Raw genomic sequence first — 14,056 nt, forward strand, 5'->3', positions numbered from 1 at the left:
AGATGATATGTTTCGATTGCTAAAGATATTGATGAGAGGGTCGATATAAAGAGTTCGGAGGCTCCGAGTGCTCTTAAGGACTTTCTTTACATGTCCGACAGGAAGATCATTGTGTCGATCTGAATCAGGTTGTACTACCACCCTGTTTCAGATGTATTGTGTACCCCCTATTACCTGCACCTACACTATGTATATATAGCCTCTTTTCTTTCATGGATCAATCTTTACACGAGTCCTTCTTTTCTTACAATCGGTGCACGGACTACCGATCGACACATTGTCTTCCAGCTAAACATCCGCTTCAATACTGACGCAGCCTGCTGCGAGCGCTTCATATAATAGCACCGTTCTCCAATAGTCACTGTGTGAATGGCATGCTTTAGGGACAACGTTGCGACTGAAATTGACCGGCCACGGGAATTGATATGCACCATTTCCATCGGGCTCTTTCTAGTTTCTAACAATGTCCTGAAGGCCATTTTGAGGGGTCATTGGAGATCGACGGCTTATCAGGGCCGCTACGAGAAAAGTGTAGATACTACTCAGAGTTAGCCAAGAGCTTCAACGTAACAGTTCCCTCAATTGCCAATGCCATCGCACGTGTATTTCACATTCGAAGAACCTCATAACTCATCAGAGGCCGTTCAGAACCGCTTAAACAGAGCGACTTCAAGCTCTCCAGCACACTCTTCATAGTGGTCTCTACGTGGAGGGTAGACCCGCTGAAGCATTCCAGCAAACTTCAACGCCGGTGTGCTTCCGCACAGTATCGACTGCTTAAAGCAAACCTTGATTTAAGGATAATGGCTTGCCGTCTCCAACTAGGTGTTATTCTCGCCATCGGAAACCTCCTGATTGGATTGATAAAGCGGGGCCTCCATCGATGAAACTTAAGGAGAGGTGTTAAAGAATTGGAACGAGTATTACGGTAGGAAACCTGCGGTGTTCCTTCGTCAGAAGTCGCTGAGTTCCTAGCATTGCTTTCAAAATCGGAAGAATTAAGGCTAAGTCTTCTAGGATGAGGATCGGATATGTTCGTGCTGAGAGGAAGAGATTGAGAAATGAGAAGCTCTGAATTAATGCTAAAGAGCGCACTGGAGATAGTGAAAACGAGCGATGCCACATAGGAGTGAGTCCTAGGTATATCGCTCAATCCTTATTTCCTACGGCACAGGGTGCGAGGCTCAGGCAACAGAATATGCATCTTGTCACTCGTCCTGATGGAGGTGCCAGTCTAGTAGCATGCCGAGAACGAGAAGGCGTAACGAATGTCTTAGATTCGTTTTCCTGCAGCTCAGAGGCACTTTTGAAACACGAGAGAATTGCCAACCACGCTACAGAGAGCGGTAATTGAAACCAATATCGAGGTACATGCTTTTTCAAGCTTATTACACCAAAATCTGGAAAGAGCAGGATGGGAGGACGAAAGGGAGGCGACGCCAGCCACCCAATCGTACAGGATTACTGATTGATGTGTTTACGCCCTACAGAACTTTTCTCCCGCAAAGCTAATGAGAAACTATTTTCCTGTTGCTAACGACCTTCTCTAAAGCTCGTATAATGAATCGCCGCTAATAGTTTTCGACAGATTTAATTTCTAGGAGTGGTGAAAAATGCTCACGGAGCGGGGGTTGCGCAGTCATAGGCAACGCCTCCCCCGATTTCGAAACTGGAAATTCACTGTTGCTAGAGTACTTACGCTTTGATTGGTGACTGGCTCTTTGCTAGTATACTTTTGGATATGTTTGCTGGATTAGCGTCTTAACATTCAAAAGTGAGGCGAGCACAAGAAAGACTCGTGCAGAGAGTCTGCTCTATGATCGGGGTTTTTGATGTTGACGCTGAAAATATGCCTCGCAGGCCGATTCACCTTTACGGTTTTAACTAATACACATCTCAGCAAACAGCTTAGACGGCACAGGCAATAATTGAAGCGAAATTAGACAAGAAAATTATGACGAGATTAAAAAGAAAAGCTGAAGCCTTAGAAAGGCTAGGCCAGATCCTTCCTTCCCTGGGTTAGGACGCAAATAGCATCCAAATGATTGGCTGCGACGGTGAAAGCTGCCTAAATGTGGCTATGGCATGTGCGCATCGCGAGAATCCGTTGAGGAAGACGATACATGGATTGGATAGAAGCGACTACAGTGGGACACGGTTGTGGTAGAAGATCACCCGAAAATAGCTCCACTGCAAGTATCCACATGTGGCATAGCCTCAATCCTTAATCCGTCCCTCAAGCCACCGAAACTCCGATGCTCTTACAACTGCTCCGCCCTCCTAAGCACCGAGAACACGTATAATGTTTCCGAAGTACACGAGATGGGCTTTTCACATTTTCGAAGTGATTACTACCCCGCAGGTGTGCCTTGCCAGATGCTCCTTGCGTCTTGTTCTCCACGTGTCTGAAGGGCGGGACAAGTTACGGTTAATTTCACTGTAATAATTCCGAGAGGCCACCTTGCCTACTCCATATTAATCACGAAGATGCTAGCTTGTCTACCTCATAGTCTGGTATTAAGAGTTCAATGTGTCCACGATCAACCTGAAGAATTTTCTTTCTTGCACGTCGGCTCATCCGCTTATTTCGACATTAGCTCCCCTCTACCTCACTCTCGTTTCCAACACAATGAAGCAGACGTCCATCCGAATGCTGCTTACATTTTTGTGTGTTGTCCAAGCGGCCTGTTGGATTCTGGCCCTACTCGAATTATTCACTCCTCCGACCAAGGGCGGACGACCAGTTCATCGCTGCGCTATCATCCTGGGGTTCCTAGACAGATAAAATCCGTAGGCTGATGGTCCTATAAACTTCATCGGTCGTCTCATAGCCACAAGTCTGTGCTATGTTGTCTGGTAATGATACCAAGGTCTACCTTCACCGCACGGAGGTCCGCAAGGATCGGCATGCCGCATGCCTAACCTATCACCTTTAAAGTTTCTGGGTTTCCCCCATGAGATGTGGTCTAGGCCAGAAATTTTCATGTGGGATTGTTATGCAGTCCCAAAGTTTTACTGGTTGTCAAGTGTGAAGCAACATCGCGACCTTTTCTATTCACCCAGCAATCACTTCCCAAACTGATGCAGTGGGTCCGAAATCCGCTTTGTGGGACCCCCTAATAGAAAAGGATTTACCTAGAAGTCCTGATATAACAAGGACCGGGTAATCGCTCCCTGAGTGCTGCCTCATCTGCCGCTTCAAATGACACTGGGTCCTTTTCTCATATGACAAACATCGGCTTGTCTCTCTAAGCAAGCCGTAGATCAGATACAAGAAAAGGCTGGTGTTATTTCGTTGCTCAACAGAGATACCGAGTCCGACCCATGGATCCGGTTAACAACGTGGAGTTGTATTGCACTGCGAGAACCGCACTTCGGTGCGGCATTTTAATTGGTCTTTATGAAAGGTAAGCTGAGGTCATAACCTCGTTTCGGTAGCTCTCTAATAAATAATTGGTCTAGCAGTGGATCTCTGCAGTTGGGGATCTTTGCAGAAGCCTTGGACTGGACCAAAGAGTGAAACATCATCAATCAATTATGGCCCAAGATGAAAGCCCAGCAAGATATTTCTCTCATCAACCTCGGGGATATTCTAGATGATCTTTACCAGGGGTTCATGCGTCTGCGAGAACTCAGGGGGTACGATATTACTAGAAGATACGGCGCCTTATGGAGAGTAATTCAGCAAAGAAATTCTGACTTTGATCCGGCTATGGCGATTCCAGAAACCCTTCACTCGATATAGCCATAGAGTGATAGGCTGCTGTTGGTGGTGATCCTGTTCGTGCACTACATGTTTTCACAAATCCTTCCCGAAAATGCCAAAACAGTTCAGCAGGGCTCTCTTGGCCAATTATCGATCCTTCAGATGGTTGATGAAGCTGATTTAGAGCCGCTCAGATGTATGTGTCATACCAAGGCATCACATGCTGCTAGAGTATTTTCTCGATTTCAGGCTGACGTGTGGTCAGGTTTCTTGCGTGGCCAACAGAACTTTGCTAGGCAACAAAGAAGTTCCAGAGAGCAAGACGACTTAATACCGCTACTATGAGATTTTCTTTCTTTTGCAAGACTTTGCATGTAAGATGCGATTACTATTCGTACTCCTAGATGACCTGTCTGATGCGTATATTAGAGGATAGTTTGTCGCAAGGAGGTCTTGATGTCTGAAAATTGGTTAGAAGCCACTCAAAAAAGAAAGTAGGGCATCGGGGAGTGTGTAGAGAAATAGGTATGTGATGAAGCTACGCAGTAGGAAAGGTCAATGAAGTTCATCATTATTGAATCCACATTTTCGCGCCTGCGATTAAGCTGAAATGTATAGGAATGGGGGGGTTTTTTTTTTCAACTCGCTGGCCAGTCTCCGGAGCAAGAACACATATTCCCTTGTATTTTTAGGATAATTCGGTTCTCTAACACGAGGCGCCATTGAATGAAGTCTCTATTACACGTTTGACGCGACGTAGACGCCCTAAAAATCGCTTGTATTATACCCTAGCATTTTACATAGACGGGCCCAGCGCCCACTCCAGAGTTCTTCGCTAGCCTCTCACAAGTTAAAATCGACAACGCACCTGCCGGCCACCTCGCCCTTTCTCAACTTCTCTACTGCCTCTGGCATCTTATCGATCGGATAAACCTCACATATTTGACGCAATAGCCCTCTCTTCGCAAAGTCTAGCGCAATGTCTGTATCCCTCATGCTGCCTACTAGCGTCCCCTTGACAGTCAAGTTCTTGAAGCAAAACGAACTCGGATCTGCCCCAATAGTCGTAGTTCCAGTCGAGGGGAGGCCAATGCACATAACGATCGCACCGACCCTTCTGCCTGTGTAGCTGATAGCATTAGAATATGCGGCTGGTGCTGTGACAAAGACGCCATGTGCCCCTTTGCCGTCGGCGATCTTGATCACCTCTGCCGCTGCATTCGGGATTTCTTTGAAGTCAACGAAGGCTTCAGCTCCCATTTCGAGGGTGAGGTCGCGCTTTGCCGCCCCAGTGTCAACTACAATGGGCCTGAGACCTAAGGCCTTTGCGAGCTGCACGCCCTGGATACCAACGCCGCCACCACCGCCAGGGAAGACCGCCCAATTGCCTGCTTTAAGGCCCGACTCCACAAGGGAACGGTAGACGGTGCTAGCAGAGCACATTATAGGGCCTGCTATGTAGTCGGATACACCTTCGGGGATTGGGGAGGTATATTTGGCTGGTGAGACAATGTACTGTTGGTACGTGCCTATGAAAATTAGCCGCCAATATCACGGAATGTTTCACTTCCGGTTTCGAGAATATGTTTACCTGTTTGTGTGAGTCCTGTAAAAATAGCACTTGGGCAATAGCACTCCTTATCATCCCAACACAGCTCACACGACCCGCATACGTCCCATATGGGTTTCACGCCCGCCCTATCGCCCACTTTCCAGCCTTTAACATTCTCTCCTAACTTAACGACCACCCCAGCTCCTTCATGGCCTGGTGACCTTACATTGGAGGCTGACATTCTCCTGCTGCTCAGGTCGTTTAACATATAGTGAATGTCGGAGTAGCATATTCCAGTAGCATTAATCTTTATCAAGAGTTGATCCGGACCTGATATTTTGGGAATACCATCAATAAAATGCAGTCCGATAAGAAGAAGTTACTGACCGGGCTCAGGAACCGGCACCATTTCCACCTTCAGCTCGAAATGAGGGCCTTCGTTGACTACTACGCCGGCTTTGCATTCTTTTGGAATCACAAAGTCCGGAGCTAAACCATCCGTGCTACTGAAGGCCATAGTTCGTTTGTGCGCCGAGAGAAGATTTTCTTTAGAAAAACAAACTAAAGGTCTTAGTTGGTGTCCAAAACATTCGTGGACACGATTCTTCTTCGGAATGCAGTAGTCGTCGAATCACACAACCCCTCCATCTAATTTCGCTTAATCGCTACCCACTGGTAATTCCCTTTTTAGCGTGTGGCCCGTGCGAGACCCACCAAAATCGTCGCTGTCGTCGTCAAATGAGGCTGCAAATATATAGAACGGAGTGTATATAAAGTCAATTCTTAGTGTTAATTCGTGCTATATAAGTCCTCCAGAAGTCTCTTTCCTTGTAGAGCGGAATTCGACACAGTCGACAGCCAAACGTAGTTCTTGGCGCCCTCTATTTCCTCTTCCAGCTATTACTACGTACTATGGGCCGCCTTTAAACTACGCTCTCTGATTGGCTAATATCGGGCTACCACATTCAGGTACAGAACAGCGGTGCAAGGGATACCATCGCAAGGTTTGCGAGTTATATTTGATAAGAGATCTAAGAGCTTGTTAGTAAAACAAAGTCTATATCATCAGAGGTACGATTGGTAGGCATGTGTTCTGCGCACGGTCCAATTTGTAGGGATAGAGTTGGTAGCGATCAAGCGGAATTGCATATGCACCGAATTTAAACCTCGCCAAAGAGCTGTGACAAGGTATTTCTTGTTTCGCTTACCCTGGAGCTTTCGCTTAACTTCTGGCTATTTACTGCTCTGTAGCCGAAGTGTTTGGAGGAAATTACTCCATGGGCAAAATCTCAAGTTGTTGATATAGAGAATAGTATTAGCGTGTGGTTGTGGATAGCGAAGATAGTCTTGAAAGGCTAAGAAATACGTGGCAGGAAATGGTCAGTTATGGTAGCGAAAGTCATACCACTCGGTCGTAACCCTCAAGATCTCTGTAGAGCTTCAGTCTCAGATTTAGTTGTACAGCAAAAGGAGGTGTGGCGGGATAATGACTCGCATCTGAAACGGGGTGCGAAAAGTAAATGCAGCCACAAGCACGCCAAGAAACGAGCTTGAGAACTTTCGTGAACTAAGCAAACAACCACCAATTGGGATAGATGGCACTGGTGAGAAGGTTTAGTAAATATTGAGAGGCTCATATGGTATCTGTGGATTACTCGTGGCACCCACTAGTAAGCAGCGCTTACTAGTGGTCCCGGGCTCAATGCAACAACCGAGCTCAATGCAACTTTTATATTTGTATGGCGTCTCATACAAAATCGACCTTTTTCCAAGTTGAATAACTTAACAATACTACATAGAAATTATATAAGAATTTAAAGGCTTATATATAATCCTTTAAAAATCAATAATATAACTTATTTAAAGCTGATATTTATTGTATTTATTGTATTTCTATACTTTTTATTATTATATTTTATTTAAGGCCAGTAAATACTAAAACTTCTATAAAATAGAAAATTAATATTAAAATTAAGTTTCTTTATACTTATTTAGGTATAAAAAAAAGAAGTATATATATTTAATAATTTATTATAGCGTTGTTGTTGAGTTATTCAACTTGGAAAAAGGTTGATTTTGTATGAGACGCCATACAAATATAAAAGTTGCATTGAGCTCGGTTGTTGCATTGAGCCCGGGACCACTAGTATCTTCAATAAGCACAAGGATAACGCCAACCATTCATTGCAGAGAAACATCATCCCGAATTTAGAGTTTCGCCAACAGTTTCAAGATTATCGCCTTTGCCGCCATACACTACCGGGACTTCAGGTCCAAGCTCATTAGCCAATTGCTCGCCATAACTCAGTACCGTGAATTTCTTGACGGTTTCCTTGGCTACGAATAACTTCATAGCACTAAACAACCATCCCATTACTACGGGAACATTGACAAAGAACTTTCGACTAAGAGTCTCCGGGTAGTATTTCTGGAACGTCTCGATGGTCTTCTTCGAAGCTGCTTTCGCGTCGGGGTCCATACGGAGAAAGCTTACGTTGAGGTAATCGTGAATTTGAATGCCTTGGTATGGATCAGGACCCTCGCCAAAGTTAGGAATAGGCTGGGTGGCTTTATCGAGTCCGAGCTTTTCGACACCAAGCTCCATCAGCCCGACACGCCAGCGGATAAAGCTGCAGGAATTTAGAGTTAGTCTTCATCTCCTGTGGAAAGTGTATCGATTGCACTATTCAGAACATAGAATAATTTCTGATGGAAATTGGTTCCGGGCTTGGAGCGACTCTGAGTATCCATAATAGTGAAGCAATGGTAATTGGCGTGATTGGAGATAGGAAATGTGTTCCCGAAGCTCAATTCTTCGGTACGTAATAACTGATGAGAGTAAACATACCCATCAAGATCTCCAAACGCCGCTTTATTATCCTTCACCGCTCCATAAATATTGAAAGTTGCTACATCCATCTTGTTTGTACTTGCTGGCATGGATTGAAGTTTCATTACGTAACCTAACCCAGCGAACCGTCCCTTCTCGAATGATTCTTCTTTTGCCTTAAGAGGCTGGAATTCCTTTCTCCATTTCAGTGTTGCTAGAAGCTGCTCTTTTGCCTTTCCCAAGTCATTTGAATTGGCCCGGAGGAACTTTTGTAGAATAAGTTTTGTGTGGAAGGGCTTCGCGGGACCAAGTTCGATTCCATAGATCTCGTTGTAGTCTGCATCCTTCGTGATTTGAGGAAGCTCTGCGAGGAATTTGGATAGTGGATGATCATCTTTGAGCTCAGGCCATGATGGCTCTGAAGAGGTGGATGTTTCCGTTTTTGCTGGTGCTGGTACTTCTGCTGGTGCTTCTGATGTAGGTTTGACATCGGTGGTTGGTTCACCGATGGGTTCGGGAGCGGGTGTTGAAGTCGTAGCTATGGTTTCGGAAGCTTCAGGGTTCTGAGAAGCAGCGGTAGGTTCGACTGGAGCTTTCTCTTCTGTTGCCGACATAGTAGGAGTTGATAGACTGGATAAATGAATTCTAATCAGTTCTTGGAGATTGTTCGGAAGTGGTTTGCATTCCCAGGGTTTCCCGTTATCAGATGAAACCCAACTTTAACATCTCCGATATCGCCGAGCATTAAAATGCCCGTGACGCCTGGCCCATGCGTTCTACGCGAATCACGCTCTCGAGATTTCTATCTACAATAACATACACATCTGTCACACAGGGACATGGTAGTGTGTGTGGAGACTCCATAAGGCGGGGTCGTCACGAAGGAATCTATATGCCAGCGAGCCATCACGTGATCACAGGAGGCTCCTATGGATGTCCACCTACCTAACAATATCTACTGTACACATTCCTGCTCTAATCTATTCTACTTGCCATCATAACTGTTTTACAATATCTGCAGTGAACGACTGGAAAGATTTCATCTGCTCATTATCGTAAGGGGTCTCGTTAAGTCATTGTCCAAATCATATCCAATTACACCCAATCCCGCCCTGATACATTCATTCTCGAAAGAAAAGTCCATTTAGCGAGTGTTGTGAATATTCTAGCATCCAATCTCTTGTCCCATAAGAAGCAATCTGGTCCCTATTTCAGCCAGTCAGGGGAGCCACTCTTGCGCCCATCGGCAGGAACGGCATGTCTTCATTCTCCACTCGGAGATTCCACGTCATATTATCGGGTATGCGGGAAGCCATGCGATCAGGGACGAGTTCTGGAGTAACGGAACGGGTAATTTCAGGCTTTGGAGCTTCAAGCTTTGGAGTGTCAAGCTTTGGAGTGTCAAGCTTGAACCCGTTGGTTTGCTTCTCCTTCGGACTATGAAGTTCCTCGATGATCGCTGAGCGTTTTGCTCCAGTAGTCGCCGCGGAGGGAAGCGTCTGTAGAAAGCCGAGCTCATTGGCTACCACCTCGATACTCTTGAAGTACTGCGTGGCGTTAGCTTCCGGCTTGGCAAGTTACACGGCAGACACTACCTTGACCGTCTTGACCTGCAGCTCTAAAGTGGCATCTTCGTCGACAACGATCAGTGGGTGTGGGTGAAGTTGGAGGCTTGAGAGCGTCCACATGTGGTTGACCCCGCTTTCAATGCACTTCTGTAGCGCAAGCGCTTTGTGTGCTCCAGTAATGATTATTACCACTTCTCTAGCCTGAGTACCGGTAAGTAACTTTCTTTCAGAGTCGCAGTGCAAATCTTACATCTAACACGGTCTGTACTCCCACAGTTAACGCCATTCTTGGTACCTGAGACAAATCATTGCCAAAGAATCTTGAATTGGCAAGAATGGTGTCGTAAGCGAGCGTCTTTACTCTCGTTCTAGATTTAAGACTCGACCCAGGCTCGTTGAACGCAATGTGTCCGTCGGGACCAATGCCACCAAGGAATAATTCCATGCCTCCAACTTTCTTTATCTTTTCCTCATACGCAATGCATTCTGCTTCCAGATCTGGCGCGTTGCCATTAAGAATATTGATGTTGGCTGGATCTACATCGACATGGGAGAAGAAATGCTTGTACATGAAGCTATGGTAGCTTTCGGGATGTTCTCTTGGTATGCCGACATACTCGTCCTTGGGGTTTGTCAGCTAAGCCATTCTTGCTCTGCTGTTCTCCGCTGCTGCTTCCCGTCTGCAAGGGATGTTTCTCGGCTGACATGTTTGCCACGCAGGGTGTGAGACGCTGTGCAACCACTTACCATATTGAAGGTAACGACATTACGAAAAGAAATATCGCCAGCTTTGTGCTTCTCGACTAAATATCTGTAAATGAGCTCAGGGCTACTGCCTGTTGGAAGACCCAGAACAAAGGGTTTCTCAGGAGTTGGCTCGAAGGCTTTTATGCGCTCTACCTTGCAGTTAGCTAGTTTGGTGATATGCTTATGAACCGGGGTGGCTACCGATTATATAGTCAGTAATGTATCGGGAGGCAGTTGGTGGATCGTCTCTGATGATTAGTCTCCTATGCCGCATTAGCACTTGCAACAGGTTCTGCTGGCATCGCCGCATACATTTTGAGTGGTTCTGTAAGTAGGCTATCTGTAGGATTCCGGTTTTTCGTGGAGGAGGTTTGCAGAGTGAGGCCATCGGACATCTGCACATGTATTTACGGCAGACTGGCTTCACGTCACACTGCGGGGACAGAATTTTCGATCTGTCAGTTCTGTTTAGGTGAAGGAATGGGCGACAACTATTGGTATCATCGCTGTGTTACCTGACCACGTCGCCGCGGAGAGAGCTCATGTTGTGGTCACCACACGCCTCTGGGATAGCAAGTCCTGACGACGTGCAACTACGCGACTATCTGAATGGTCAAGCGCACCTACTGTGACACGACTCTCTCGATTCTTTGACGACGTACTGCTACATGGCTATCTCGATGGCTATACGAGGCCCTGGGAGTCTTCTGCGGCGCCTGACACGCCGCTACCGGCGGGTGAAGGTTGACTGATGCTGCATTGGTCAGTCTCTACATCACGATAAATGCAGCGGCGAATAATGAAAGGGTTACATTGCGGGCGCCTTGCAGAGCCGACCGTTGCAGATAGCGGGAGAGGGGCAAGCCGGACCTTTTTCTCATTCGGCAAGATTGCCTATTCTGAGCAAGCCCGCACACCCACTCAGCTCTCCGGCCTCAAAGCCCGAGCTCACTATCAGCCAGCCAGTCACAGCGTCGTGGCGGGGCTCCATCAGCTCGTCGATAAGCCGCCTGCCCAGCATGGGCCTTGGCGAACCGTGGCGCTGCAATCTTTTTGTTGCAAGGCTTGGTGCCGAGCGGGATTTGGCTTTGCGGGCTTTTTATGGGATGGGATAGGGAGGCCAGAGGAGAGGTATTGAGGCCTACCGGCGTCGCGTGCAGCTATCAGGCCACAGCCCCGAAGCCGCGAAGCTGGACCCCTAGCTGAAAAAGTGCTATATTAGATTACCCTGCCGCGCGACGGCACCGGTTCTCCTCGACAATACCATTCCCGACATTTCGGGTGCACCTTCTTGCCAACCCTGCCCGTCGGCCAACATCATCAAGAAATTAAAGACCCTCATCGAGGCCACCGTGATAATGGCGACCTCAGGAGACAACGAGTACAGTGAGAAAACGGCCGCCGTGCCCGGCGTCTCCACTCCCACCGGGCACTCGCAGACATATTCTGCTGAGGAGGCTGGAGCAGTCCGCAAACCTACTGGCTGGAAATACAAGCAATTGAGGATTGGGAACTTCAAATTCCCGTGGTATGCGTCGCCGCCAATCCAGCTTTTGATCGTTTCACTCGTGTGCTTCATGTGCCCGGGCATGTTTAACGCGTTGAACGGTATGGGTGGTGGTGGGCAGGTTGACAAGTCTGCGGGTGACAAGTCAAACGTTGCACTCTACTCGACCTTTGCCGTGGTCGGTTTCTTCGCTGGGACTTTCACCAACAAGCTTGGTATCAGGACCGCGCTGTCCTTTGGTGGCATCGGGTATTCGGTGTACATTGGGTCGTTCCTGTCCTTCAGCCATGAGCACAACTACGGCTTCTCCATTTTCGCGGGTGCACTCCTCGGTGTTTGTGCCGGCATTTTGTGGTGCGCGCAGGGCGCCATCATGATGTCTTACCCACCCGAGGCCTCTAAAGGCCGTTACATTTCTTGGTTTTGGATGATCTTCAATCTTGGCGCAGTTATTGGGAGTTTGGTAAATCTTATTGATCCCTTCGGTATCTGGCGTTACTAACATTGCGGCACAGATACCTCTCGGCGAGAACATCCATGTTAGGACAAACAGCACCGTTTCCGATGGCACCTACATCGGCTTCCTTGTCCTCACCATCATCGGCGCCTTGTTGGCTTGGACACTCGTCGACGCAAAGGACGTTGTGCGTGATGATGGCTCCAGGATCATCGTCATGAAGCATCCTTCATGGAAGTCTGAGATACTCGGTCTGTGGGAGACATTCGGCACCGATCCTTACATCGTCTTTCTATTCCCTATGTTTTTCGCATCCAACTGGTTCTACACCTACCATTTCAACGACGTCAACGGCGCGTACTTCAACACTCGGACTCGCGCCTTGAACAACACCCTTTACTATATCATGCAGATTGTTGGAGCCTTCGTCTTTGGATATGCTTTGGATCAGCCCCAATTCCGCCGTACCACGCGTGCGAAGGGTGCCTGGGTTTCACTATTTATCATTATGATGGTCATCTGGGGCGGCGGTTATGATTTCCAAAAGGGCTACACTCGTGCTCAGGTCTCAGACAAGGAGCACCCGTTCGTAACGAAGGATTGGACCGATTCTGGCTACATTGGACCAATGTTCCTCTACATGTTTTACGGTTTCTCTGATGCCGCATGGCAAACTTGTGTTTACTGGTAGGGTTGCTCCTTGTTCTATTCTCTTTTTCATGGTTGCTAATATCCTTGAAGGTTCATGGGGGCATTGACCAATAACTCAAGGAAGCTCGCGAACTTCGCAGGCTTCTACAAGGGTATCCAATCCGCAGGTGCCGCAATCACATGGCGACTAGATGACCTCGGCGTGCCTTATATGAATATGTTTGCTTCTAACTGGGGATTGCTGGCTGGAAGCTTGCTAGTTGCCCTCCCGGTCATTCTCCTGAAGGTCGAAGATACCGTTTCTCTTGAGAAGGATCTTCAATTCACCGACGAGACGCTTGAGGATGTGGTTCCCACAGCCCAACTTAAGGGGAGTGTGCATCTAGACGAAAATGCCTAGTCTGCTTTCACACAGTTTTTACTTACTAATTTCTTGTTTTCTTGTGTCTATTGTCACTAACCGGGTTCAAGTTTATTCGGCGAGGGGAATAATAGGGGAATAATAGGTGAAAACGAATGTGAGGAATGGGAAACTATTTATTGACTAAGCTTTGGTTTCTTTTGTTCGAAATGATCATGAGCGTGCAAGGACTGCATATCCATCTCCGGGAGTCTACTGTCTGCTTTGGATTTAATACATGCTGATACCTGTCCTCAAGTTGATTGAGAGACTAGACTACATGCTTATTATTACAAAGTAGAATTCTAATGTGTTGTACTACTCCTTCACCTCACGTAATGTCTTCAAGTAATGTTTGAAACTAGCAAATAAAAAAGTTTAAGGCTCACAAAACGATGTTGGGATTAGTCCTGAAGGCGCCGGCATGCTGCTTAGATCACTAGAATCCTAGCGTTTCTCGATCAAACCGACCTGTCTTAGGCTGTACTCGGCAAAATTGTTTGCTGCTACAGTGGCACGCAGCTGCATTCGTATTGAGGTGGTCTGCTGCCCACGAGACTATCAAGAAGTGCGTTCCAACCAGTCAGAAGTGGTATGAAATGTTACTCTCCCCGCTGCACTACTGGGCGCTAGCAACG

The 14,056-nt window shown here is 47.1% G+C and overlaps 4 protein-coding genes across 4 annotated transcripts; 1 reads left to right on the forward strand and 3 right to left on the reverse strand.

Moving 5' to 3' along the window:
- Nucleotides 1-4,370: 4,370 nt before the first annotated feature.
- K441DRAFT_608092 (putative alcohol dehydrogenase) lies at nt 4,371-5,889 on the reverse strand. The gene is made up of 3 exons (XM_067645458.1): nt 5,646-5,889; nt 5,298-5,588; nt 4,371-5,235 (listed from the first exon to the last, which is right to left on the reverse strand). Exons 1-3 carry the CDS (start codon nt 5,773-5,775, stop codon nt 4,550-4,552), a joined length of 1,107 nt encoding a protein of 368 aa, XP_067505693.1. The 5' UTR covers nt 5,776-5,889; the 3' UTR covers nt 4,371-4,549.
- Nucleotides 5,890-7,327: 1,438 nt separating this feature from the next.
- K441DRAFT_695188 (CRAL/TRIO domain-containing protein) lies at nt 7,328-8,768 on the reverse strand. Its single transcript, XM_067652791.1, has 2 exons — nt 8,107-8,768; nt 7,328-7,888 (listed from the first exon to the last, which is right to left on the reverse strand). Exons 1-2 carry the CDS (start codon nt 8,700-8,702, stop codon nt 7,456-7,458), a joined length of 1,029 nt encoding a protein of 342 aa, XP_067505694.1. The 5' UTR covers nt 8,703-8,768; the 3' UTR covers nt 7,328-7,455.
- Nucleotides 8,769-8,935: 167 nt separating this feature from the next.
- On the reverse strand, nt 8,936-11,055 carry K441DRAFT_657569 (glucosamine-6-phosphate isomerase). The gene is made up of 6 exons (XM_067648203.1): nt 10,716-11,055; nt 10,605-10,666; nt 10,404-10,552; nt 9,907-10,278; nt 9,684-9,857; nt 8,936-9,635 (listed from the first exon to the last, which is right to left on the reverse strand). Coding segments are annotated over exons 1-6 (1,095 nt in total). The 5' UTR covers nt 10,718-11,055; the 3' UTR covers nt 8,936-9,299.
- Nucleotides 11,056-11,651: 596 nt separating this feature from the next.
- On the forward strand, nt 11,652-13,904 carry K441DRAFT_56051 (MFS general substrate transporter). Its single transcript, XM_067643492.1, has 3 exons — nt 11,652-12,373; nt 12,426-13,054; nt 13,109-13,904. Exons 1-3 carry the CDS (start codon nt 11,762-11,764, stop codon nt 13,416-13,418), a joined length of 1,551 nt encoding a protein of 516 aa, XP_067505696.1. The 5' UTR covers nt 11,652-11,761; the 3' UTR covers nt 13,419-13,904.
- Nucleotides 13,905-14,056: the final 152 nt, after the last annotated feature.

The sequence above is a fragment of the Cenococcum geophilum genome, assembly GCF_001692895.1.
Source record: "Cenococcum geophilum 1.58 unplaced genomic scaffold K441scaffold_14, whole genome shotgun sequence".
NCBI classification, from domain to species: Eukaryota; Fungi; Ascomycota; class Dothideomycetes; order Gloniales; family Gloniaceae; genus Cenococcum; species Cenococcum geophilum.